Source organism: Castor canadensis, chromosome 1 (genome assembly GCF_047511655.1).
Source record: "Castor canadensis chromosome 1, mCasCan1.hap1v2, whole genome shotgun sequence".
In the NCBI taxonomy this organism is placed as follows: Eukaryota; Metazoa; Chordata; class Mammalia; order Rodentia; family Castoridae; genus Castor; species Castor canadensis.
In genome coordinates this window covers 205,820,287-205,846,999 of record NC_133386.1, presented here as the reverse complement: position 1 = coordinate 205,846,999, position 26,713 = coordinate 205,820,287, and the positions used below count along the sequence as shown (strand labels likewise).

The following is a 26,713-nucleotide window of genomic DNA, read 5'->3' as shown; positions in this document are numbered from 1 at the left end:
GAAGGAGTGGGGTGGGAAGGCAGGAAGTGGGGGGCGCGACTCCAGAAGCTGACGTTCCAGACAGGGCCGAAGCCCATGCATGGCAGAGAAACAGGCCAGACATGCTCTTGAGGCCTCGGCTGGGATCACTGGACCTCGTTCTACCTGCTCGTCCTCCCGCATGCTCTTAATCACCCCCTGGCCTGTGGACGGAACATACCATCCTACCCACGTAGCCATCCAGGTGGGCCCGGCAGTGCTGGGCCGTGATGACTGCCCCGTGCTGGGCCTCCACCTCCACCGAGCACTGACTCACACGGCAGCTGCCCAGCCTGCTTCTGGTTCTCACGGGTGCCCTGCTGCTGCTCTGGGTGGGGGGTGTTAGGAGTGTGACGTAGGAGTAGGAGTTGGGCGGGCCTTCTGTCCCGTGTCACAGAGGCAGGGAGGGTGTCAGGACTTAGAATGAGATCCTGGTTCACACCATGCTGCTCAATGGCTTTGTGACCCAGGGTACAGTCCCGATGCTCTGGACCTTAGTGCCCCCTCTGTGAAATGGGCAGACACAGTGTCCTCGCAGGAAGCTGGTGCAGTGAAGACACACTGTGCGTGGCACTGAGAAGGTGCTCGGTAACGCGGGTCCCACTCTCTCCCTCTCCATTTCTGCATCTTTGAAACAAGGGCAGGGTGGTCAATCCTAGGTGCTCCCGACCCAGCTGAAGCCAAGGGTGGGTGTGGGGCAGGGGGCTATGCCTGGCAGCTTTGTAATCTTTATAGGGGCATCAGGGGTCCTGGGCTCAGGGACAAAGACGAGGAAGGAGAGCTCCTAGCTCCCCAGGAAACGAGTGTCACCTGGGACGGTGGGTTGCTGGGTGGTTTGGGACTCATTGCTCCTCGGGCAGTGTTCTGGAAATGCAGCCTGGGCATGCTTACTGAGGGGATTGTGGGTGACAGTATTTAGACAGTAGAGTGCTGGATCATTCAGACATGTCAGCATGGTGAAGAGCTGTGTGAGGTGTCATGGTAAAAAGCAGGCAACACAATTCTCACTCATCCTACCCTCGGAGGGACCATGAGGACACGGTACACACTGAGATCAGGCAGACACAGAAGGACACACACTGTGACGGTCCACTTCTAGCAGGTCCCTGGAGTTGACTGAGCCACAGAGACAGAAAGTCACGCTCCCACTGCCAAGGTTCCCTCCCCGCCTCAGCCCACAGCCAGTCAACCGGGACCCAGTAAACCTCCCCTCCCTCAAGTCACTTTTCCCAAGTCACTTTGTCACAGTGATGCAAAGTTGGCCAACACAGATGGTATTTTATCACAGTGGAAGAAAGAGGGTGGGCATCTGATTCAGGACTGACCCACAGTCAGTGTCAGGGTGGCCATGCCTAGCATGCACAAGCCCTGGGTCCCATCCCCAGCCAACAGGGGACATAGGAGAATCTTGCAGCCCGGAGTAATAGGACTGGGAAGAAGAAGCCCATCCTATTCAGGTGGCTAAGGAGGTGGGAGACAGAGAGGCCCGGGCTCTCACCTGCCTTTCCCTCTCCCCTCCACAAAGAAAGAGTCTTTTCCCTGGTTCCTACTCCTGAGAGGTTTAAAGAAGCCAGGAACCCTGGGACACAGGAGCGAAGCCTCTGAGGTAGTGAGTCTTGGATTGTCCAGCAAAAGGTCCCACTTTGCAGAATAAGAAAACTGAATTTCCTCCCACGTTTGTGTTCCTAATAAAGGTGATTGAGCTGGGTGTGGCGCAGGCCTGTAATCCCAGCACTCAGGAGGCAGCAGGAGGATTGTGAGTTCCAGGCCAACCTGGGCTACATAGCCAAACCCGATTTCAAAACAGATTTTAAAAGGTGAGGGGTATTGATGGACCCCGGCAGCATTTCCTGAACATTTTTTTTTTCAGTACTGGGGTTTGAATTCAAGGCCTCATGCTTGCTTGGTAGGCTTGAGCCACTCCACCAGCCCTGGACATGCATTTTTATTAGGCAGCAAATAGCAGATCGTACACGAGACAACATTGTTTAGACATGCTAAATGCACACAGTGAGTTACACCCTGCTCAGAAAATAACATGATGGGAACACTCACACTTGGTAAGTATCTGTAGGGTCTTTTTTGTTTTGTTTTGTTTTTGAGATGAGGGTCTTGCTATATAGCCAAGGCTGGCCTCGAACTTACAATCCTCTGTCTCAGTATTCCAAGTTCTGGAATTACAAGTGTGCATCACTGCACCCGGCAGTATCTATAGCATCTTACACATACTGTTTCTTTTTTTGGCAGTACTGGAGTTTTAACTCAGAACTTGGCACCCGCAAGGCAGGTGCTGTACTGTTTGAGCCACACCACAGCCTGTACACACATTTTGCAAAGAATAAAACCTTTTCTTTTCTACAGTAATTGGTAAGCCAGAGAGTGCTGTGCTGCAGTTTCTCTGTGTCTCCCAAGGTCCATGTGCTGAAACTGGATTCTCAAAGCGAGTGTTGGGATGCAGGGGTGCGAGAGGTGCTCGGGTCATGAGGGACTGGGTTGTCCCACTATGGTCCTCTCCTCCCTGCTGTGTGCACACACAGGCACACACATACATGCCCAGACACACACACACACACACGCACATACACACGTGCACAGACACACATACATGCACAGACACACATGCACACACGCACAGACACACACATGCACAGACACACTCACATGTACAGACATACATGCACAGACACACACATAGACACACACACACAGACACAGACACACAGACATGCAGACACACACAGACACATAGACACACACAGACATGCAGACATAGACACACAGAGACATAGACACGCACATGCACAGACGCACACACACAGACACACACAGACATGCAGACAGACACACACATAGAGACACAGACACACGCACACACACTCCTGCCATCTCTCCCTTCCACCCTGCACCCCGGGACGCCGTAGGACGAAGGCCTGCTTGGGTGTAGACCCCGTGGCTGGGGGTAAGACACGAACCCGTGTTCTTCGCAAGGCCCCAGCCTCCGGCACTGTGTGGGACCAGTGTACACGGAGCGCGAGGGCAGCAGCAGGCGCGTGTCTTTGGGAGGGATGGACCGCGTGCAGGTAAGTCCTGGGGCTTCAGTGACAAATCACTGCCACTGCAGGGTTTAAAACAACAGAACTGTTTTCTCAGAACGTACCGGAACCCGACGACCTAGACTGCACACCAGAGGGTGCTCCCTCCTCACCTCTCACAGCTTTGCTGCTTCCAGAAGTGCCCGAGTCTCCAGAGGTGGTGGCCACATCGCCCTGCTCTCCTGCCCTGCCTGCTTGTCGCGGGGTGTCTGTGTCCCAATTCCCCTCTCCTTATGAGGTCACCGTCTTAGGGCTAGGGCCGTCCCCACTCCAGCATGACTTCATCTTAACTCCACTTCACCTGCCGAGGCCCTGTTTCCAGATGGTCACATCTGTCCAGGTGGACATGATGGGGTGGGAACCGGCAGGGATCCATGCAAGGGCCCATGCCTCTGGGTGAGGGCCCCATGTCCCTCTGAGCCACTGAGGTGGACAGTGGTCCTGGGGTTCCCCGCCTTCTGCAGCCTAACTCCTCGTCCTTCACCAAGGGCAACGCTGACCAGCACGTGGGGACACAGCCACCCTCAGGCCGCCATGACAGGAGGAAGCCCACACTGGAGACTGGGCCAGAGCCCCACCAAACCTTCCTGAGCTCTGACCAGAGAATCCCCGAGAGACCAGAGCGCCACTGGTGTTTTGGGGCACTAAGCTTTGGGTGATTTGTTATTGAAAAATAATTAGTGGAACATTGGTCTGTTTCTCAGTTGTTTTTTGGTTTTTTTGGTGGGATTGGAGTTTGAACTCAGTTCTTTGCAGTTGCAAAGCAGGTGCTCTACTACTTGAGCCACACCTCTAGTCCGTTTTGCTCTGGTTACTTTGGAGATGGGGTCTTGAGAACTGGGTTTTGCCTGGGCTGGCCTCAAACTGGGATCCTCCTGATTTCAGCCTCCCAGGTAGTTAGGATTACAGGCTGAGCCACTGGTGCCCAGCTACCCTACTTCTTAACAGAGGAGAAGGCGGCTCAGAGCTGCAGGAAATTTGTCACTTTAGGGTCTGACTCCATGCTACACTTGAACTCACCCACAGTGTGTGGGGTGCTGTTGCCCGTGCCAGTGAGAAAACCCCTTGCACACGTCCACTTTCTGCAGGCCTGGTGGGATCAGCACTGGCTCCGGTCTGGGGGCTGCCTGAGCACCTGCTGCTCCTGCTTCTCAATCCTGGTCCCCTCTCTGGGGACGCCTCTGGGTTGCCCCTCAGCCAGGCTACCTCCTGAGCACTGTTGGGCCCAGGCTCCCGGCCCAAGCTTGGAGCTGAAGATAACTCCACGGTCCTCAGCCTGTTGAAGAGGACAGGCGCGTGTGACATCGGGCCTTGGAGGGACATGCTTGGGCTCTGTCTGCAGCACCTTCTGGAAGGCCAACTGGCATCCCCCAGGGGCAAAGGCCCTTGCCAGCCTAACAAGCCAATGTGTCCTGGGGGCTCAATGCAGTTCAAAGGACTTGGGCATTTGTCCCCCACCCTGTGCATTCCCTCGAGGAAGATGGCTGGCTTCATTCCCGTTTTGCTGACGGGAAGGACCAAGGCACAGAGGAGCTGTTATTGCTCAGGCCACTCAGCCAGCAGGACATGGGCTCCTGGAAGCCTGCCTCTGTGCTGTGCCTTAACCATGGACTCCATACATGTCTCCTAAGTGGCGAGCCAGTGTGTCCCCACAGAGAGGCAGGAAGTGGAGCTGCAGAGAGCGGGAGGTATTTCCCAGGGTGCAGATTGGGCCTGGCCACCGTCTGCCTGTGGGACAGGAAGCCTATTTTGGCCCTGGGAGAGTCAGAGAGAGGCGTCTGGGCGGAAGTGGAGGCACACGCCAGCCTGCAGACGAGGGGCAGCGTCCACCCTGGAGGGCTGTGTGTGCAGCCAGTGACACCAGGGAGGAGCGAGGTGACAGACTTGGTACCAAGTGGCTTTGAGTCACATGGTGGGAATTTTGTCCCTTTTCAATTACTGGCCAGGCCTCCTGAGCAAACAGGGAAGATTCCATCCCAGGCTGAGGGTGACTAATGTCTTCTTTGACCAAGTGAGTTGCTGTTGGGTTCAGAAGGGCAGCTGTCTATGAATAGTTACAGAAAATCATGTTCTCATGACTTTTGTTGTTATTTTTATGCTTTCTCTTAAGTGAGACTGGGTTTCAGTCAGTTAGCTTGCAAGTGTCTAAAAATCCCCCAATGACAGTGTCTTTAGTGAGAGAGGTTTACTTCTCTCACACAAATAAGTACTGACATAAGCCTCTGAAGATTGGCATAGTCTCCAGAAACCCAAAACTTAGTGGTTTGCCTTCTCATGATCCAATATAGCTGCCTGTGCTCCAGCTATCATAATTGCATTCTAGCTGGAAGGAAGAACAGGATACAAAAAGGCACATCACCTTCCCTACTTCTAGGAAGTTCTGTAGCCATTTCTGTTCATTCGTAGAACTTGGTCAAATGGCCACACCTTGCTGAAAGGGAAGTTGCTTCTGTGCAGCTACCTGCTCCACTTAAAATGGAGGATGTCACCTAGACAAGAGGGTGTAGACAGACACTGGGGCACACTCACCATCCCTGCCATCCATGGCTTTCTTTTTGTGACACAGAGGCCATGGAGGGAAAACCTGAACAAACCCTCCAACGTCACCAGCTCCTTGTTGACTTAAGCCTCACCAGCAGAGTTTGCTCAGCTGGGCCATGAGCTTTCAGCTTCCCAGCAGCCCTGCCTCAGGTGACACCTCTGAGCCGGGTTATGATAATGGTTGCCTAGGTTACTTTGCAGGACCTGAAGGCCGCTCTTCACCTGGCCTGCAGATGGCTGACGGGCAACTAGAATGGGCTGAGAGACCTGGCATCTCTCTCATCCCCTTTGCTGCTGTCACCTTTGTGTTGGATTCTCTGCTGCCCCCCAGGGACAATGCTGCTTGTCGTTGGAGCTGGCAAGACCCTGAGTCCCCTTCCCAGCACTGCAAAAAAAAAAAAGAAGAAGAAGAAGAAAAAGAAACAAGTAAATAAAATTAAATAAGAGAACCACTTTAAGGAAAGAGCCAGGTAAACAAGAGAACCTGGCACCTGGCTGTGGCCAAGGTTTGAGAGCGGTGTTCGCCCTCTCAGGTGTCACTTGTAGGCTCTCTCTTGTAGAGACAGGTTTGGGGTGAAGGAAGAGGAGGATTGTTCCAGAAGACAGACAGCAGGGCCTGGGCCAGGACAGGGAGCAGAGGGCAGGGTGAGGGTGACAGGGCTGAATGAGGTGGGATGCCTTGCTCTTGAGAACACCAGGCATCTGGTTTGGAAGTAGGAGCCAAGGTCACAGTCAGTGACGTGGGTACAAGTGCTCAGGAAGGATGAGGAAGGTTGGGGCAGGCGTGGGGGAGTTGCAGGGACTGTTGAAGGTCAAGGGCTCCAAGGAGTTGCAGCCATCTGTTAGGCTGAGCCTGTTGTTGTGCCGGCTCGGGCGATGCACTGGCTGAGGGCTCACTCAGGGTCACACACTGGGGACATCTGTGTGTGCGAGTGTGGTAAAATCCCTGCAGCTCAAAAACCCATCACTGTTTCTTTCCTTTACAGAGGGGAGGCCGGTCCCTGGGTGACTGTTGGGGGCAGACACACAGCAGGTTCAGACAAAATCCATGGCTCCCAGATCTGTGTCCTGATGCAGGGTGAAGGAATGAATAAATGGACAGGTGGGTGGGTGGGTGGGTGGGTGAATGGATGGGTGGATGGGTGGATGTTTAGGTGGATAGGTGGATGGATGGATGGATGGGTAGATGGATGAGTGGATGGATAGTGGATGAATAGTGGGTGGATGGAAGGGGAGATGGGTGGGTGGGTGGATGATGGATTGATATGGATGGATGGATGGGTGGGTGGATGGATGGATGGATGGGTGGGTGGATGGATGGATGGATGGATGGATGGATGAGTAGATGGATGGATGGATGGTGGATGGATGGATGGATGAGTGAGTAGATGGATGGATGGATGAGTGGATGGATGGGTGGATGGATGGATGGATGGATGAGTAGATGGATGGATGGATGGTGGATGGATGGATGGATGAGTGGGTGGATGGGTGGATGGATGAGTAGATGGATGGATGGATGAGTGGGTGGATGGATGGATGGATGGTGGATGGATGGATGGATAGGTGGATGGATGCATGGATGGGTGGATGGATGGGTGGATGGATAGTGGATGAATAGTGGGTGGATGGAAGGGGAGATGGGTGGGTGGGTGGATGATGGATTGATATGGATGGATGGATGGGTGGGTGGATGGATGGATGGGTGGATGGATGGGTGGGTGGATGGATGGATGGGTGGATGGATGGATGGATGGGTGGATGGATGGATGGATGGATGGATGGATGGGTGGATGAGTGGGTGGATGGATGGATGGATGAGTGGGTGGATGGATGGATGGATGAGTAGATGGATGGATGGATGGTGGATGGATGGATGGATGAGTAGATGGATGGATGGATGGTGGATGGATGAGTGGATGAGTGGTTGGGTGGATGGATGAGTGGATGAATGGAAGGGTGGACGGATGGATGGTGGATTGATGGATGGATGAGTGGATGATTAGGTGGGTAGACAGATGGAAGGGTCTCCCTGGCCCTGTACCCAAATATTCTCCAGCAAAAAGTCTCAGGGAAGAACACCATCCTCCCTCCCTCAGGTCAGTTCGTGGTGGGGAGGGTTTGATTTTCCCAAAATAAACAGGTGTGGGCCTGGAAGTAGGCTCTGGGCCCCACCCCGACTCACCTGGGTGGGAGTCCCTTGGAAGTTGGGTTCCAGTATTGGCAAAGGCTTTTGCTGAGTGCTTTTGGAGCTCACACACGCCGTCTAGGATTCAGGACACTTTGTCCTGCCAAGCTTGGTCTCTTCACCCTCCTGGAATACCAGTGGGCAGTCCTCCAAGGGAGTCCAGGCAGGGACAGGAATCTGCCCGTGACAGGGGCCTAGGGGACTTTGACCCTTTCCCAGCTTGTGCTACCCTCTGGGTCTGTTGTGTCTCTCTGGGAACTAGAAGGTTCTGTGGTTCAAACTGCTTGGTCCAGCTGGCAAAACTTCCAGAAGACCTGGACTCTGACCCTCATCCCCACTTCCCTGGGGACCCCACAGGATCAGCAAAGCCCAGACCTTCCTCTCCTTACCTGTCCAAGGGAGAAGCGCCCTGCCCGCATCACGGCTGCAGGTGGTAGGAGAGGAACGAGGTGCTCACCTGCAAAGGACTTTGAGAAAAACTAACCCAGAGCACAGTGAGCACATCACGCTGTCCTGAGAAGCTGCCTTGGTACAAATCCTCGCAGACCAGACGCAAAGTTGGGGGTACAGCCTTCAGGAACTTAGTTGTCACGTTTTCTCATTTTCTTTTTTTGAGACAGGGTCTCGCTATTATATAGCCCAGGTTGGCCTTGAACTCAAGATCCTCCTTCCTCAGAGTCCTGAGTGCTGAGATTACAGGTGTGCACCACCAGGCCCAGCAGTGTTTCCTTCTCTCTCCTCGTTCTGGAGATACTGGGGTTTCGGGGCCTCACTCTTGCTAGGCAGGAAGTCTACCACTTGTGTCACGCCCCTACCCCTTTTTGCTTTAGTTATTTTTGACAACTGAAGAGTCTTGTGTGTTTGCCAGCCAGCACTGAGATTCTCCAGCTCACATTTCTGGTGCAGCTGGGATGACACGCACATGTCACCATTCTCAGCTTTTCTGCTGAGATGCTGTCTCACTAACTTTTTTCCCAGTCTGGCTTCAAACCACCGTCCTCCTGATCTCTATCTCCCGAGGAGCTGGGATTACAGGTGTGAGCCACCGACGCCCAGCGGAGAACTCCTGCTTTTCCTATAAAACCCCACTCTAATGGCGCCCTCTATGAAAAGGCAGCTTGGTGTCCTGGAATCAGGAGCTCCGCCTTGTGCCCATGGCTCTCAGGACTGGTTTTTCATTGTGATCACTTCTGTTTATCCTGCTGGACCTGGACGTTCCTAGGATCAGGAACCATGTTTTATTCATCCCAGTGCTCACTTCCTCCTAGTGACTGCAGCAGTTGCTGTCCACACAGCAACAACTCCAGCTGCCCACTGATGCCCACGGGCTGCTTTGCTCTGCCGACCTGCCTTTGCCTGGTCTCAGAACAGCAGGACACGGAAGACAGAGCACCTCCGTTGTGCTCACTGGATGGCAGGTTGGTGGGCTTAATACCAGTAAACAGAAGAAGGAAAATGCTTAATATGCAAAGGTTGGATCCCTCTGCCCAGTGGGGCCATGACCCTCACTTCAGGACATGGAGCAGGGCATGGCGGTGCACACCTGTAATCCCAGCACTCAGGAGGCAGAGGCAGGAGGATCCTGAGTTCCAGGCCAGCCTGGGCTACTTTGAGACCTGTCTCAACCCCCTTCTGTCTCCACTCCCCCAAAAAAGTGAAGACTTGGAAAGCCAGCCATGAGGTCCTGTACCTGTGTCAGGAACACACAGGTGAGCTCACGGACCCTTGGAGGAGACCATGAGCTCTGTGGCCGTGTGATCCTGGGATGGGACCGGAAGCAGCCGGGAACCGTGCCAGTGTGTTGAACAGGCTGGACGGCAGATTAATCTAAAGACAAAACAAAACAAAACAAAACAAAACACCCAACCTGCCACTTGGCTCCCACGTGGTTTATGTCATGCAGGTTTACAGTCCAGGGCTCCGTGCTCCCAGGCACTCAGTTTACCTGTGCCCTCTGGGCTGTGCTGGGTGTTGTCATCTGGAGCCTGAGACTCAATGTGACCTCAGTGTGACCACTGGAGGAGTCAGGACATCCTGGTGGCCTTGGGCACCTCTGTCTGCAGCCTGAGATCAAAGATGAGCTATGTGACCCCAGCCTGTCCCGACGGTGACACAGAGCCAGGCCAGTGATGAAGAAATAGTCATGTCTGAGGACAACGGACACTGCTTACAGTGGCGGTGACATGGGCTTGGCCCCTGGGCTCCACCCAGGTCTGAATCAGACTCTGAATGACTGGGTGACGGCAGTTTGAACACATTTCCAGAAGGTTCTTCCACCCCAAGGGTGTGAGTGAAGCAGGCGCCTGTGGTCCCAGCAGCTTAGGCGGCTGAGGCAGGAGGACCCTTTGAGTCCAGGAGTTCGGGACCAGCCAGGGCCACATAGTGACATCCATCTCGAATTACAGGGTGCGCGCGTGTTGGGGGCAGAACAGAGTGGGGTGTAGGTTGGATTTGTGTGCTGTCACTGTCCTGCCTTTGATGCCTAGGTCCCTCAATTCTACCCACGTCCTATAGGCCCTGCATCCTCCCTGGGGCCTGGCCCCTGCCCACTGTTCTCCCCGTCCAGCTCACACCCACACCCACAGAACTGTCCCCATGCCGAGGTGCCACCTCTCCCACTCCCCCTGAGCCTCAGGTGCCTCACAGCCCAGCCTCAGGGCTCTTCCCCACCCTGTCGCAGCCTCCACGTCCCTTTCTCTACCTGGGGACAAGCACCCCCCCCCCCCCCCCCCGCAGTTTTGTCCTCACACTGTTTCCCTCTGGAAATTGTGGAACCAATGACAAGAGCGAGGGGAGACAGCAGCAAAGGACCTTTTCTTCTGGCCAAGAGCTTTACAGGTCGGAAAGAAAACTTCCCCAGCCATGGGATGGGAGACGGTAGGTAGATGGAGAGCAAGGAAACGAGGGGGCGGGGCACGCTAATGAAGGGGCGGGGCACGCTAATGAAGGGGCGGGGCATTCATGCCCTTTGTGGGAGTGGGCGGAGACTTCTGGGAATTTAGGCCCCGCCTCTTCTCTTCTCTGCTCTCAGGGTTCTTTCTGATCACATCTTGGCGCTTGTCAGCTGTCATGGCTCTGGGTGTGTCATTTAGCTTGTGAGGGATTATAATGACAGTAGAGGTGGTCTGGGGTCACTCTGGTGGCCAGCAGTTTTGGCTTTCCCCACTTCTGGCCTTTGGGTACCCCATCCTTAATGACGAAAGGATTAGGATGGGGTAAATTCAGCTAGGCCACCAGGCAGTGTTCAGGGACCCTCCACGATGGCACCCTGCCTCACATGCTCACATCCCAACTCTGCTCCCCCCCTCCACATTACCAAATCTCTCCTGCCTTCATCTTCCCTGCTGTGCCATTCCAGCTGCCTCCACCCTGCTCTCCTGGTCTCTTGTCACTAAGCATCCTTGACTGATGTAGGCCTTGTCTCCCCGCAGGGACTCTTTCATGCCCTCCCCTGCCTCTGAGGACCAAGCCAGATAGTGACCAGTGCCAGCTGCAGGGAAAACCAAGACCAATCAGGAGGACCAAGGCAGTGGGCAGAGCGGGCGGCCTGTGGCTCTCAGCAGGACAGTCACTGGGAGCTGCTGGGGGGGTGGTGAACCCAAAGCAGACCCTGAGTGGCTGCTGATACCAAAAGCCACCATGTCCCTCTACCATGCCTTCCCAGAGGTGGGTATCTCTGTTGCTGGCTGGGAGAAGAACGTCCCCAAGGAAGGGTGACCCCTCCTGAATCTTAGTCCAAGCTGTGAGCCTCTGCTTGGAGCGACACTGTGACAGCCTCAGCCTTGTTCCCCAGCCCCGCCCCCAGGGCCCTCAGTGTGTCCTGGATCCCCCTCCAGGGTCCAGGCTCTGACTGGGAGGTGTTTCCCACTGCCCTGCCAGCCAACTTCCCCGCTCTTGTCCTCTTCGCACAATGCCCTCCTATAGAGATGCTGGCTCTGCTGGCTGTGACAAGGACCCATGTGGCCTGTGTATGGCCTCTCCACACGTCTGTCTCTGTGCTTATCAGATTTCTGTCTGTCTCTCTTGCCAGAATGGAAACTACACAAAGGCAGGGACAGGGTCTGTCTTGCCCTCCTCAGGTGTCCAGTCCTGGCACCTAACAGGTACTCGGTGAACACTTCCTGAATCACAAGTGAGTGACCGGATGGCGTGGGCAAGCTGTTTAACCTATGCTTCTACTTCACTGTAAAACAGACAGGCAAAGCCAGGTGCCGGTGGCTCACGCCTGTAATCCCAGCCACTCAGGAGGCAGAGATCAGGAGGATCACAGACCGAAGCCAACCTGGGCAAATAGTTCACGAGATGCTGTCTTGAAAAAACCCAATACAAAGAAGGGCTGGCGGAGTGACTCAAGGGTGTAAGGCACCTGCATAGCAAGTGTGAGATCCTGAGTTCAAACCCCAGTGCTGCCAAAAAAAAAGAAATGGGTATGCAAGTATTTCACAACTGGTCAACTGTCTTCTAAGCTGGTTCATAATAGCTTTTCAATAAGTAGACATCTTTAGGGTTTTTTTTCACAATTGGGGATTGAATTTAGGGCCTCATGTGTGCGAGGCAAGTGCTCTACCACTTGAGCCACGCTCCCAGCCATTTTGCTTTCAGTTTATTTTTCCACATAAGGTCTCACTAACCTTTGCCCAGGCTGGCCTCAAACCTTGATCCTTCCGTCTCTGCCTCCCAAGTAGCTGGGATTACAGGAATGAGCCACAATTCACAGCTTTTTTTTTTTTAGTTTTTTCTTTGTTTTTTGGCGGCACTTGGGTTTGAACTTGGGGCCTCACATTTGCTAGGCAGGCACTCTTACTGCTTCAGCTATTCCGCCAGCCCTGTTTTGTGTTGGATATTTTCAAGATTGGGTCTCATGAACTGTTTACTCAGGGCTGGCCTCAAACTACCGTCCTCCCATCTCTGCCTCCTGAGTAGTTTAGGATTACAGGTGTAAGCCACCAGCAAGCACCTGGCTTCTTTCTTTCTTCTTCTTTTTTTCCTTCTGTACTGGGATTTGAACCTAGGGCTTTGAGCTTGCTAGGCAGGTGCTGTTTGAGCCTCACCCCCAGCACTTTTGGTGTTCAAGGCTCCGTCAGGTTTTATTTCATGACCTCTTCTTCCTCTTCAAAATTATCAGGAAATTCTCCTGAGTTTTGGCTTCTTTTCTCATTTGCACTTATACCTTGTATCTATCTGGAAGGTATTTCAGCAGAAGTCAGTAACAATGCAACAAATTTTCCCATTTATTGAATTTCTCGAAACAGCATCTTCCCATATTCCAAATTCCCCCATGTCTCACTATGGTGCCTTTCATGGTTAGTACCAGAAAACTCACCTCAAAAGGAGCTCATACAATACAGAAAGGAAGGCTCGCTTGTGGTCGTGACAGGGAGTGTGGTTATAAGACACACTAGGAACATCGTGGGTCCCGCGTCTTCCTGGTGCTCTTACCCTGCTCTGCACAAGCAAGCCACAGAGCCCTCATTGGCACCTCTTCTGGGCAGGCTTGCAATCTCATTGTGAAGGTAAGTCAACTTGTCCAAGGGCACACAACAGGGCGGGGCCAGACCCGGGCAGTGGGCCTGAGGCCAGCATCTGGCCATGCAATGCCCCTTCATCGGGTTGCTCACTCTCTATTGGAGTGGCATCTCTTGTCTGCGCTGGATCCCCCCTACCATCTTTTGTTTTGGGGTATTCAATTTTTGGTCAGTGTTGAGAAAAGCGAGGTAAAGTTTCATGTCTTTGTGTTTCCAGCAGCCTTTGGTTTATGGTCTGAGCTGTGGACATCACCGGGCCCAGATGACAAGAGAGTCCCCTCTCCATTGTCCCTCTGTAACCTTCACAGTTTGTCAGTCGGCTGCCCCTGAGCTACCTGGGCATCATTTGAGGCCTCCATAGGCCCCTGGGGAGGAAGCTATGAACCTATGGTTTTGCACTCAGCCAAGCTGGTGTGAGAAACTCCACCACGCAGACCCTCAGGTGATAAGATATTCCTCGGCCTGTCACCCATCCTTCCCACATCTCACGCTTCACAGCAGGTGAGAAACTGAGGCTGAGAAGGGACAGAGGAATGGTCCCAGGCTGGAGGGTGGGGAGCTGGGTGGGGGCAGTGCAAGATCTGAGCCCTTTGCCAAACCCTATGGAATGAATGAATGTAGCACATGGCTCAGAACACCTGGAGTGCAGAGGTCCACACACACACAGGCATGGACCCTGCCTGGGGAATGGGATCCTGATGGTGGCCTGTGGTGATTTAGGAGGGAGTTCCTTCCTGGTGTCCAGGCTGTGCCTTACCAGGTCTGGACAGCTTGAAGGACAGAGCCTGGGTCTGGGTCACTGTGGTGCCTGAGCCAGGGTCGGGCCAGGGGCGTAGAGGCATCACACGTGGTCAGGGAGGCCCACCTGGCCCCACTCACCTCTAGCCTGGTCCTTTTAGCTGGAAGCAGGTGTAAGGGACACACGAGCATTTTATTGTTACTGGTTATTCATTCTTCACTCAGCAGAGTAAGCCTTTTCTCAGAAGCTGCAGGAAAGGGCCCGGAGCAGCCCTCAGGGACCTGAGAGGCTGACTGCAGGGGTGGGTGGGAAAGCAGAGCTGCCACCAGAAGGGCACCTGAGCTGGGCCTTAGGACCCAGGAGCCGGGCGGGGGTGAGGGGAAGACAGGGAGCCTTGGGGAGGCGCAGCCTGAGCAGAGTCCTGTAGCAGGGGGAGAGTGGCCCAGGGCTGGGCTCTTGCACGGGCTGTGCATGTTGTCCAGTTCGTGATGACGCTGTGGTCTGGGGCCGCATCTCCAGGGGACTGTGTAGCTGCTTCCTCCAGCCACAAACCCCTCTGGAACGAAGGGAACTGGCTCTGGCTTCCAGAGGTGAGCAGGTGTTTAACCCTTCAGTTCCAACAGAGCTGGATGGAAGCTTGTGCTTCCAGCCTCTAAACTAAAAATCACCAACCAATACACAGATCATTAAATGCACTAGCTTTATTGTGAGGGATGGGTCTCAATTGTGGTAAAATACACACACGTACCCGTAATCACCGTGTAGTGCGTTCAGGGGTGTTACGCACACTCACACCACTGTGGGACTGTCACCACCATGCAGCTCTAAGGCAGTTTCCATACCACGCAGGAGCCCCCTCGCCCCACCCCGAAATATGCATGGGGCCCTCTTGATGACACAGAACTGTGGCCTTGGATCAACCCACTGTCATTGGTGGTTTGGAGTCTGGGGGCCTTGTGTCGCCATGTGCCTGACTCAAATTGCCTACCAAGATCTATTCCAGACACACCGTAAAAACTTCATCCCCACGTCACTTGGCTCAGTGAAGACCCAGTACTGCCTGAACCAGCCTCTGACCTTTGATGATGCTTGTGTCCGTCCCAGTCTCAGCTTTGAAACGACTCGAGAGCTCCAGGCTTTCTTTGATGGAAATAGCTTTCTGTCGCATATTTCCCATACAGGATGAGGCCTGCCTCTGTGCCAGCAGCTGCGGGGGACTGGCCCTAGTCACGTTCACCCATCTGTTTCCAAACTCAGGCCACAGGGACCACGTGGTCAGAAAAGTCAGCTAGATGACTCAGAATAGTTATCATAGAGGTCAAAATAAGAAACTAAAAGTATGAAGAGCCCTGCCTTTTAAGAACAGAGATGGGTCCTGCGGTTCTGGCTGCTGGTGGGGGTGGGATGAGCAGAGGGGACAGAAGCCTGAAGGTCACTTACACTCTAGTCCAGGAAGAACGGTGAGGCCCTGCTGGGCAGGAGGGCAGTGGCAAAGGTCAGAGGAGGGGGATAGGAGATGCTGATGAGGCACAGGGTCCAGGACCTGGTGCTTTGTGGGGAAGGGAGCCCCAGGGCAGAAGTTTGTGTGGGGAAATGTCGAGTTTGAGGCTTGGTACCCACATCCTCATCTCCAGATCTCTGAGTGTTCCCTGACGTGGCAGAAGTTCTGCGCCTGGGGCTGAATCCTGGACTTCCCAAGAGCTCTTGTGGCAAAGAATCAGAGGCTGGTTATCTAAGTTGTTAGCCTGAAGATGGAGAAAGGGGCCCAAGTTACAGAATGCAGGTTGCCTCTAGAAGCTGTCAAAGGCAAGGACCATTCTCCAGGCCTTCCAGAAGGAACCAGCCCGTTCACCTGACCTTACCCCTGGGGACCCAGTTTTGGATTTGTCTTGAGAACTTTTAAGTGTTGCTTAAGCCAGTCAGTTTGATACAGCAGCCACAGGAACTCAGAAGGCCAGGGTGCAGCTCAGTGACGGTGTGCTGGTTCACTGACAGTAGGGCAGGGTGGGGCCCAGGTAAAGATGTGGGTTGGAGAGGGTGTCCCAGGCTCACACTGGGGACATGGTTAGGGAGGGCTAAGGGAGGCCCTGGGTCCTGGTGAGTGGGATGAGGGGCATAGGTGGGGCCAGGCTGGTGTGGAGTGTGAAAGGACCAGGAGAGCAGAGACAAGTTCATGGAGAGGAGAGGATGGTCGGGAGAGGTGGCAGCACCCAGAGGTGGAGCAGGGCAGAGCACTCACTTGTCGCTCCTGGGGCTCTGCTGGGAATGGAGACTTGGGCGTGGAGCAGGGTGTGGCTCTAACTCCAGCTGTCAAGTGAACCCCAGAATAGGGTACCTGCTCCAGGAAGCACAGCCTACAGGAGCACAAAGAGGAGTGTGGACCCGTCTCTTTTGGTAATGTCCTACAAGAAAGCCTGTTGACCCCTGGAGTACTCTCCCCCTCCAGCATGGGGTGTAATTAAACCTGCTCCAAAGATCATGGTGCTGATTAGACAGTGATCAGAAGATCGGTCGCCTACCCCTTGAAGCCAAGGTTCCTATCCTGGTGGGGACCCTCCTGGCACCCTCCAGCGGCTGTGCACCTGGTCAGACAGGAGCATGAAAGGGTACACCAGGGCCACAGGCTGAGCGCTGGGCTCCCACACTCTGAGCAGACGTGAGGGAGAACTCTGGGCTGACCCGTCACGGGTGAAATCCTGCTGCTCTCTTCAAGATGCCCACACAGCAGGGTCCAGACTACAGTACGTAATCGATATTCACCCATGGTCCCTCCAGGGTGCCAGGGCCACCAAGGGCAGAGCCAAGATATGAACCTGGCTTGCTTTAAGTACCCATGCTCCACTGCTCCCCACCCACATTCCCTACAGCACAGGGAATGTGGGACCACGGCTCCATTCGTGGGCCAGTTGTTTTGAAATAAAAACCTTATCATAGAAAATGTAGAAAACAAAGAAAGTGTAAGTCTTATCATCCATTCTGGCCAGGAAGAATCACCACACACACGCCAGCCTCTGGCCTTTAGGGTCTTTGTGAGACAGGGTCTTACTACATAGCCCAGGCTGACCCTCCTGCCTCAGCCTCCCAAGGCTGGGTTTACAGGCATGCGCCCCTATGCCCAGCTAGTTTATGCTTCTTCTAGTCATTGTTTCCTTGTTTTTGGAATCTCAGAAAATTCTGAGCTTTCTGAAGGTGGGCTGCTGTCCCCAGTTGTGACCTCAGCACCTCAGTGCCAGTGATGGTCACTGGGTGAATGGATGTGTCTTGAGTGCCACATTTCAGGAGACACTGTGCAAGCTCATCCCATGTCACCATGCTCTTTGGCTTGGCTGCCAGGGGCTGGCCCACTTTCTCCCTGTCAGGGGTGGACAGCAGTGAGGACAATGAGTCTGGGAACTCATCTCCACACCTTGTCCTGGGTGGAGACACAGGGTGGGTGGAAAGGACTGGGAGGGAGCCAGGGTTGCTCCAAAACCTGCTCCTCCCCATAAAGGAAGAGACATGGAAAGTTGTGGAGGTGGGTGGGGCTCAGGACCATATCCATTGCTTAGTGGATCAGTGCTCCCTGGGATCCTGCTGGTTAAGATCTCAGCATCCCAAGGTGACACAGTGTGGCACTTGTGGTTTTCCCAAGGCCACAGCTATACAGCTGGGAAAAAGAACCTTGGCTTGGCTTTGGTTCTCATGCCTGTTAGGACAGGCAGTTGCTGGGTGGCAAGGTGCCGTCTATAGCTTAGGGGAGTGCACCATGAGGAAAGCTCACCACCCTATTCACAGATTAGCACCCAGGTGAGCTGCAAGGAACAATGAGGTCGACTTCATTGGAACTCCTGAGGATGTTGGAAATGAATCCTCCATAGGAACGGAAAGTTTTGTGACACGGAGGCTTCCAGGCTAGAGGCACTTAAGGGACCACCTGAAAGCAGGAGGGCTTCCTGTGAGTACAGGGTCTGCCTCTGCCAGCTCTGATGTCAGTGGGATTTTGATACAGAAGAGCAACTGTAGAATTACAGGGATCAGAGTCTTCCCAAGACACTGACATGCAGACTACACAGCCACTGTGAGCACTTAAGGTCCTGGTGTCATCCCCCCACCTCCACAGCCACTGCTGTCCCTGCTTTGTGAGCTTCAGGGACACCGCTTGCATGGTGCCCTGACTCCTAGATCAGGTAGCCAACCCTGATTCTGGTGTCAGATCCTGATGGCCTCAGAGGAAAGAGGACAAAAGGGGACCAACATCCTCTTGGCCAGCTGTGTGGACTCTGGATATGTAGGAGCATGCTGTTCCTGCCTGACACCCTCCAGCTCTGGTCCCTCCGTACAGCTCTCTGCCCCTGCAGAATGACAGTAGCATCAGTGATTTGCACAGGTGCCTTATGTGCCCATGGTGGCTTCAGCTTCTGCTGCTGGTGCTCTCTTAATGGAACTCCGGGCAATGGAGGGAAGTGGGAAAGTCCTACATGGCCGGCACAGGTGCTCAGTGCACACAGCTTTGTCCGCAGTCGAGACAGCAGGCTATCTGCAGGGCTCCCGGTCGTGTCGTCACAGTACTGGGTTCAGGCGACACCTGGCTGCCCTTGGTGGAAAGAACCAAGTCTACACAGTCCCACGAGAGTCACAGCAGGCTTGTCAGGATTCTTCCGAGGTGGATACACTGTAGTTCCATGACACTGGGGACACAGCCCCCCTCTCGTTTTAGGACTCCTGGGCCTGCTCCTCCTCCACAAGGTCGGCCACCAGGTTCATCCGGCAGGCCCTGAGCGCCTCCACCAGGCGGGTCACTGTGGCGTTCTCCCTCTCTGCGTTCTTCCAGACTCGAAGTGACTCCCTCACTCGCTCACTCAGGTTGCGGGGATGCCTCTCCTCGATCCCATCGATCTTGGTGTCTGAAACCTTCAGCTGCCGGGCCAGTCTTTTCCAGTCTCTCCCCACATTGTCACATACAATGTCAAATGCCACACGCAGGTCTGGGAGGGAAAGAACAAGACTTATTAGGGATTTGGGAAGCTCTTAGGAGACAGGACACCCCCACCCCCACAGGCTGCTCAGTGTTGACAGGAATGCTGGGCAGGCAGACTTGCCACATGTGGGATCCTGTGTGGGGGCCCGAAGTCACCCAGTAGCCCAGGGGCTGTCCTAGAAAGCCAGAGAGGCCACCAATTCTGCCCCAGTCAGTTCCCATGGGTCATAGCGAGCTACCTGTCTACAAGGGAAACTAAGGCAGGGGCTGGGCAGCTGAGAGGGAAGAAAACAGAGTTGCTCTCACAGCAGACTGGATGGGGCCCTCCAAAGCTAGGCTTTCAAATCCCTGAAACTCTGAATGCTAATTTATCTGGAAAAAGAATGTTTGCAGATGTGAGGATCCTGACAGGAGGTCACCCTGGATTATCAGGGTGGGCCCTGAAAGAACAGAGTCCTAGTAAGACTCACAGAGGAGCCATGTGACAATGAAGGCAGAGACTGATGCAGCCACAAGCCAAGGAATGCCTGGAGCCACCAGGAATGGGAAGAAGCAAGGCAGCCCTGGTCCCTAGGCCTTCAGAGGGAGCGTGGCCCTGTTGATACTTGCTTCATAAGATTTCTGGCTTCTATACTGTGCCAGAATAAATTTTTATTTTATCTTTTGGGTCGTACTAGGGCTTGAACTGAGGTTATTGGGCTTGCTAGACAGTGTTCTACCACTGGGCCACAGCCACAACCCAGAATACATTTTTAATGTTTTGAGCCACCAGCTTTGTAAAAATCTCTTTGTAGCAGCCCCAAGATACTCAGCACAACCCAGTTTTCATTGTGGAAGTTGCCCTGACCAGCCTCCAGGCTTTGGTCCCTGGCCACTGTTCTTCAGCCATGCCCGAGACCAGTGAGCTGAGCACTGCAGAGCGCACAGGAGGCTGCTTCTGGAGTGCAGAGGGAGAGAGGAGGAAGGCAGGATGAGGGGCTGCATGGAAAACAACTGACAATACAGCTAGAAAATGGTGGAGCCAGGATTTAAAATCCTGACAAGCTGGTCCCAGAGTCCCCCTTGATCATGATGCTAACACTAACTTGCCTTCCACAGAGGAATACGGAGTCACCCATTATCAATCCACCCACCTCTACTGGCAACTTGCTAGCTGCCCTCCAACAAACCGTACCTACAAATACACATCAGCCTAAAGTTACTATGCATGTCCCCTGGACTGCCCTTTAAACTTACAGGAATCTCCCCATCAAGAAATACCCTCAACACAGCTTTTCTGTCCAGCACCAACTGTATCATTGCAACTGGACAGCTGGAGGACCCCACCCATTGCCGAGTATCTGTGTATACTCAGGGAGATGTCCAGGATGGGACCCAAGTTTAAACACGAAGTCTCTGTCTTCATATACACCTTACATGCACAACCTCAAAGGAACTTTATAGAACATTTTTAACAATTTTGTGATGAAACAGTTTCATGGTGTGGAATTTCCACTTATGTTGTCAGGTCAGGGCTCAAGAAGTTTGGATTTTGAAGCATTTCGGATGTTTGGATTGGGATGCTGTTAGGGTTTGGATATGAACTGTCACCTCCAAAAGGCTTGTGTGCTGAAGGCTTGGTCCCCAGCTGCTGGAGCCAATCCTTGAGAGGTGATTGGCCCCTGAGGTCTCTGACCTCATCTGTGGGTTAATCCCTGGCAGATTCATGGGATGAAGAAAACTTTCATAGGTTAAAGTATTTCACTGGGGTTGTGGCCTTGGTGGGCATAATCTTGTCCCCAGCCCCTTCCTGTCACTCTCTGCTTCCTGGCCACCAAAGTGAGCAGGTTTGCTCCACCATACTTTGCCTCACCATGGGCCCAAAGCAAGGGAGCCAGCTAACCAGGGACTGAAAGCATGAACCTAAGTAAATCCTTCCTCCTTCACGGTTTGAAAGGTCTAACACAGACGCTTTGGCCTGTACCACGGGATCCGTGGCCAGGCTGCCTTGGTTCCACCCTGGCTGCTGGACATCAGTTGTGCATTTGGGCAAGCCACCCAACATCCTGAGTCACACCCTGTGGTCTGAAATAAAGAAATAATGATGGCTGGCAAGCGTCCCTAATCCTCAGGGTTATTTCGAAAACACGAAAAGCGCGTTAGAAGAGTGTCACAATGCAAGCCCCGGGATTAGAGCGATTGGTGGCGGTATATTATTCCATCAGGAAGGACATTAGCTGGGTGGCCAGGAAGAGGCAGAAGGGAATGACAGCAGCGCAGGCTCGCCTGAACTCTGCCCACTGACTATTCCACCCTGACTTAGCGCCCTATTCTTCCGCAAGTTTTCTAATTTACCTGAGGAGGGTGAAGAAAACACTTTCACTTTCTTTCTTTCTTTCTTTCTTTTTTTTTTTTCAGTACTGGGGGCTGAGTTAAATTTTCTGAGCTTTGGTTCTCCCATCTGCAGAGTGAGCCTGTCACCTGTGTCCCCCCTCTAAGGTTAGACTTCAGGTGGGTTCCCTAGACCTAGGGCTGGGGAAATGACCTCACCTCCCCGCCTGGGCCCCACTCCCCGAAGTGTCCACGAGCCGCTCCTTCGGCGCGGCCCCACTCCTTGTACCCACCCCGGGCGCCCATCCGCCTTCCCCAGCCTGCCCGCGCCCCCATCCCCCCAGCCCCGGGCGCCCACCTGCCTCCCTCGGCGCGGCACTGGCCGCGGCCCCCGCCTCGAAGTCGTCCAGGCGCTGCAGCAGGTCGTGGCGCCGCAGGGAGGCGAGCAGCTCGCGCAGCACGTCTGTGCGCTGGGGCTCCAGATCGTTCTGCTCCAGCAGCACGGAGAAGAGGTCCAGGCCGCTCTGTACGCGCTCCAGCTTCCTCTTGCCCACGCGCCCATGGCACAGGAACTTGAGCTCTGTTAGCTCGTCCCTCGACAGCCCGGCAGACACCGTGTGCAGCAGCACCAGGAACGGGTCCATGGCGCCGACGCGGCCAGCGAAGGCTCGGGGCTCCGGCTGCCCTCGGCCCGCCGCCTCTCGCCCGACTTCTTGGTTTCCCCGTCCGCCCCGTCTACCTGGTCCACCTGGACCAGCCTGCACCTCGCCCAAATCCCCGTAACCGAAAGTCGTCTCGACCTTCTCTCTCAAACTCTCGCGGGAATGCGGAAAGAGCTCGCGCATGCGCTTCGCGAGGAAACCATGTAGTCATTTCCGCCAGGGCTGTTGGCGTGTGCCGCCGTGGGTTTTGCGCTTGCGCATGGCGGATCTCTCAGGCGGAAACCTGAGGCCTTGGGCACCCTTGGGTTGTGCTTCTGCGGAGCTGTCCCGTTTGCAACGCGCAGTGCAGCCGTACTATGTGCTGGGCTGGCGCGGGCCTGCGATGGCAGCTACAGCCAGTCTGGTGCCTTCTGTGGACACATCGCTTTAAATCACCTATGTTAATAAATATTACAAGCCCAGAGCTGGTGGCTCACACCTGTAATCCTAGGCTGAGATCGGGAGGATCAAGGTTCGAAGCAAGCAGTTCACGAGACTACATCTCCAAAATAACCAGAGCAAAATGGACTGGAGGTGTGTCTCAAGTGGTAGAGTGTCTGTTTTGCAGGTGTGAAGCCTTGAGTTCAAACCCCAGTCCCATCAAAATAAACTTTATAATCTGACATTTACAAATGTGTTGAAAATGTGTTCAATGGCACGGAATGTGAGATCTTTTTGCCTAATCCTAGATTCTAAAGATTTTCTGCTAAACGTTTTGTAGCTTTACATTGAAGTCTGATTGTTTTAGGTTAACTTTCAGACAGGATTTGTTACTGGAACTGGGGTGAGGGGGCTCCACAGCTTCCTACTTCCCATGCAAATTCTCAGGTGTCTGAGATCCACAACCATGAAAGGCACTTCAAGTTGCCTCACGACAGGAGTCTCACAAAGTGGAAGTTGTTAGAAAAACAGTCCGTGGTGGTCCACTTTCAAGGTAAGGTATTTAACCATGGCCTGCGGATGTTGGGGAGGGCCAACTGATAAGAGCACTTAAACTGGGAGGGAAAAGTCACGATAAAATGAGAAAATGGGTAAAAACTATGTGCATGCCAGAAAGCACATAGCACAGGGAGCTCTTCCCACCACAAAGGGACCTGGATACTGTTAGGGTGAACAAAAAAGAAGCCACTTTAGGATTGGAAGCCATCCTTGCAGACGGCTTACTGACACCCCACCACCCCCTGGAAGGACCACATCTAGCCTCAAGGAAGTGACAAGCCACTACCTCACCAGGGGGCCCAGAGCTGAGTGACCTTCCTACCTAGTTACCACTTACCTCCTCTAGCTTCCCCTAGCAATGGTTGACTCCTCTCTGGAAGAATTTTCCCACCCAGTGGGGCTTGCCCTCCAGACCACTCCCCTATGTCTACTCCAAGTCTGTAAGCAGCTGTGGGCTCCAGCTCTCTTGATGGGGTCCCCCTCCACGGAGCTCCTTCCTGAACAATAAACCCTATGCTGGTGTTTGAGCCACCTCTCTGCCTCTTCCATTTTAACAGATGGTGCCAAAACCCGGGACAGGCGTGTAGATTCCACTCCAGCTCTCCGCTGTCACAACCTGGAAAGCAGTGGACTTAGCAGCCCTTCCTGGATTCGCTTTCAGACCCCTTCTTTTTGCCTTTCTTCCATCCTTTCCTTTCTTTCCTTTCTCTGATGGCTCCACCACAGACCATCTCCCATCACTGGGTTTCCACCCAACATCGGCTTTCAAATTTTGGTGAGTTTTCCCCTTCATCCGGGTTTCCCTCTAGTCCTACTGTGGACCATGGAAGCCCCGGCTGGTGACACTCCCTCTGTCCACCAACCAGGTGGATTCACCTGCTGTTGTCTGGGGAAGCCTGGAAGATATCCAGGTGCATGCACTTGTGAGCTTTCAGTTGGCAGTGGGGACACTCCTGCCTTATCACACGCCTGTCCTACCAGGTAAGGCCACTGTGCGGATTGCTCACCACCTGTCAATCTCAGTCTTGGTCCCATGGAAATCGTCTCGGTTTTGGACCTGAAGTCCCATGGAAATTGTCTCAATTTCAGGCCTTTGGTTCCACTGGAACGGTCTCGATTTTGGACCCTCAATTTCCAATCCACAAAAATGGGTCAAAAATTATCTGAGCCCCTGAGGGAGTCCATTGGCATGTCTCCTCCAAAACCTTCAGTCTCTGGGGCTCAGAAAGACCATTAAACCCAGATGGCTAATTTTCTATTGTAATAGTTTGGCCCCAATATAAATTGGACAATAGTAACCGTTGGCCCAAACTGGGCACTTTGGATTTCCAAATTCAGCACAATCTCAAAACCGTCCAATGCTATGTGGCATGGTCCGAGGTCTCTCTATATCCAGGCGGCTGTCTATCTGTGCTCCAGTCTCTCCCTCTCTCTTTCTCCTAAACCAACCCCCACACACGTTTTTCTGTCTTCCTTAAAAACCTCCTCCTCTGACTTCAACCCAGCTCTGTGTCATCCTCCCCCCCATCTCATAAGGTATGAATAGTGTTTAACTTTGAAATTCCTCACTACGTCTGTCTCACCCATGGTGGAGGTTACTTTTACCCCTCTTCTTCCATAGCTGGCTTCTATTTCTTCTCCTAGACTGGCCATCCAGGTGAGGACAACAGACAGAAATGGACAGGGAGGAAGGGAAGTCACACTGTCGGTTCTCTCTGCATCCTGAGTGACTCGCGTGGTCCCAGGACTACAAACTTAAAATCAATTGGAAATCTAATGACCTGTGGCTGACGATTGGGGGTACTTTTCTGTCCCAACCTTCTGGTCTCCCACCTAAAAACTAAGCCTCTAAGTCTGCCTAAACCCTCTACTAATAGTTTCTCCTTTAAGTCTTGCTTTTGAGATGGGCCATTATCCCACCTCAGACCTGTCAAGACCAGGAGGGGGATCAGGTCATATCCAGGTTGCTGCAGGTGGTGACCCTGGGCTGGCCTGTTCACTCTCCTGGACAAAGCACCATGCAGTTGGGATTATGGACCCCCACCCTCAGCCTCCCATGTGCACAGGATTTCAATTCTCTGTCTAAAAATGCCCCATGCATTTAAAATTAAAATCTCAGTTTTCCAGGTTAATGTATTAGCTAAAAGGCAAAAGGACAGCCTTCTGGGCTCTGCAATGAATTCAATAAGGCATTGATGCCAGACTGGATTGTTGTTCCCCGAGTTCGTGTCCTGATGTAGTAGCATTCTACCGCTACTTAAAAAAAATAGTTTCCAACCTGTTTCAATCCGGTCTCACTACGACGCAGGCATGCAGGGGTTAGCACCTGGAAAGAAATAACTGTGGCCTGTTTCATTCTGTCCTAAATAGCATCTGGGATTTAATTCTTTTTTATAATACATGGATCTGTCAACAACTGGGCTTTCTATAAATTGTTTTTATACAAAAACACAATTTTAAGGTTGCTTTCTTTCTGGTTTTTTTTTCATATAAATATAAGGCTCTAAGTTAAAAGGGTTTATGAGTTATTTTCAACAAGTAACAAGAAATATAAAAGGTATTAATGTATGGTTTTTAAAAATAAAAGGTTAAAGATAAGAGTACTTTTAGATAGGAAAAAAAGCATTATGTAAAAAAAGGTTTGTCTTCAAAATGGGAAAAGAATGGGTAAGAACAACTCCCCCAGGGGTACAGAGTAAGTTGTCATAAAAAGATGGAGCTTATAGACGCTTATGTAAGCGATTAAGTTGACTGAAATCTAAGAGTTAAATTAGAGGTTTTATAAGGTCAAAACTTAATGTACTGATGTTAAGCTAAAACTTAATTCTCCAAGCTCAGAACCACAAGGCTGTCTTAAAAATATTGTTCTGTTCTTGATAACATTTTCAAAACAACTGTCTAAAAAAAAGGTTTTTGTTCTATCAAGATAACTCTCAGGGATTTTTGGTGCTACATGGTGATCTGAGAATTTACCAAGACAATCCAGTAGGAAAACAAAAGTTCATTAGGACACAGAGAGGCGACAGGCAGCTGAACGCAGAGAGTGCTGCTGCTCCGACATGTATATTGGGACAATTTCACTTACGGGAAGCAAAGTGAACACAAAGCAGAAGTGTGCCCTCCAGATAGGATAAAAAGAACTCAAAAAGGAGCACTGCACTGGAGGTCTTGAAACCTCAAGTCTTTGCTGGAGTCAACAGAGTGGAGGTGTTAGTTCTTGGGGTGTGTGTCTTCAACTCTCAAACACTGGGCTATACATTATCAACTCCTTCCACATGTCAGGTGGAGGGAATTCTTGGCCTGGGATGGTTAGATTGGTCCTGTTAATTTTGGGGGGCTCCATTGGCTACAGGTCAGCAGAACCCTGCCGGATGTCATAAGCCACCGGTTAATGTCAACCATCGGGTTTCCTAACTCCACACTTAGTCCCCATAAATATTTACCTGTGTTCTCTGCTGATTTTTGTCAGGGTTTTGACTACTGAGATAATTGAGTCATCACTAAATACAAGTTTATTTAAGAGTCAGTTCATGTCAAGTCTTCTGGATCCTCATAAATTGTGGTTAAACAACTATTGTCTCAGGTGATTCTAATGCAGTTAGTACCCTATATGTGCCTGTGATTAGGCTATTTGGGGTCACTGACACTGCCCCCTCTACTAATCTAAGGTTTCACTCCAAGAGTAACAACTGATATGTGTGTA

General features: G+C 52.7%; 1 protein-coding gene across 1 annotated transcript; it reads right to left on the bottom strand.

Annotated features, from left to right (window-relative positions):
- Positions 1–14,789: 14,789 nt before the first annotated feature.
- On the bottom strand, positions 14,790–22,203 carry Fadd (Fas associated via death domain). Its single transcript, XM_020185397.2, has 2 exons — positions 21,729–22,203; positions 14,790–19,067 (listed from the first exon to the last, which is right to left on the bottom strand). The coding sequence occupies exons 1-2, from the start codon at positions 22,012–22,014 to the stop codon at positions 18,796–18,798; spliced, it is 558 nt and encodes a 185-aa protein (XP_020040986.1). The 5' UTR covers positions 22,015–22,203; the 3' UTR covers positions 14,790–18,795.
- Between the last annotated feature and the right edge of the window lie 4,510 nt (positions 22,204–26,713).

Coding starts and splice junctions, on each gene's coding strand:
- Fadd (XM_020185397.2), bottom strand. CDS start 22,014: ATGGACCCGTTCCTGGTGCTGCTGCACACGGTGTCTGCCGGGCTGTCG. Junction 19,068..21,728: donor TGCCGCGCCGAGGGAGGCAG/GTGGGCGCCCGG, acceptor TTTCCCTCCCAG/ACCTGCGTGTGGCATTTGAC.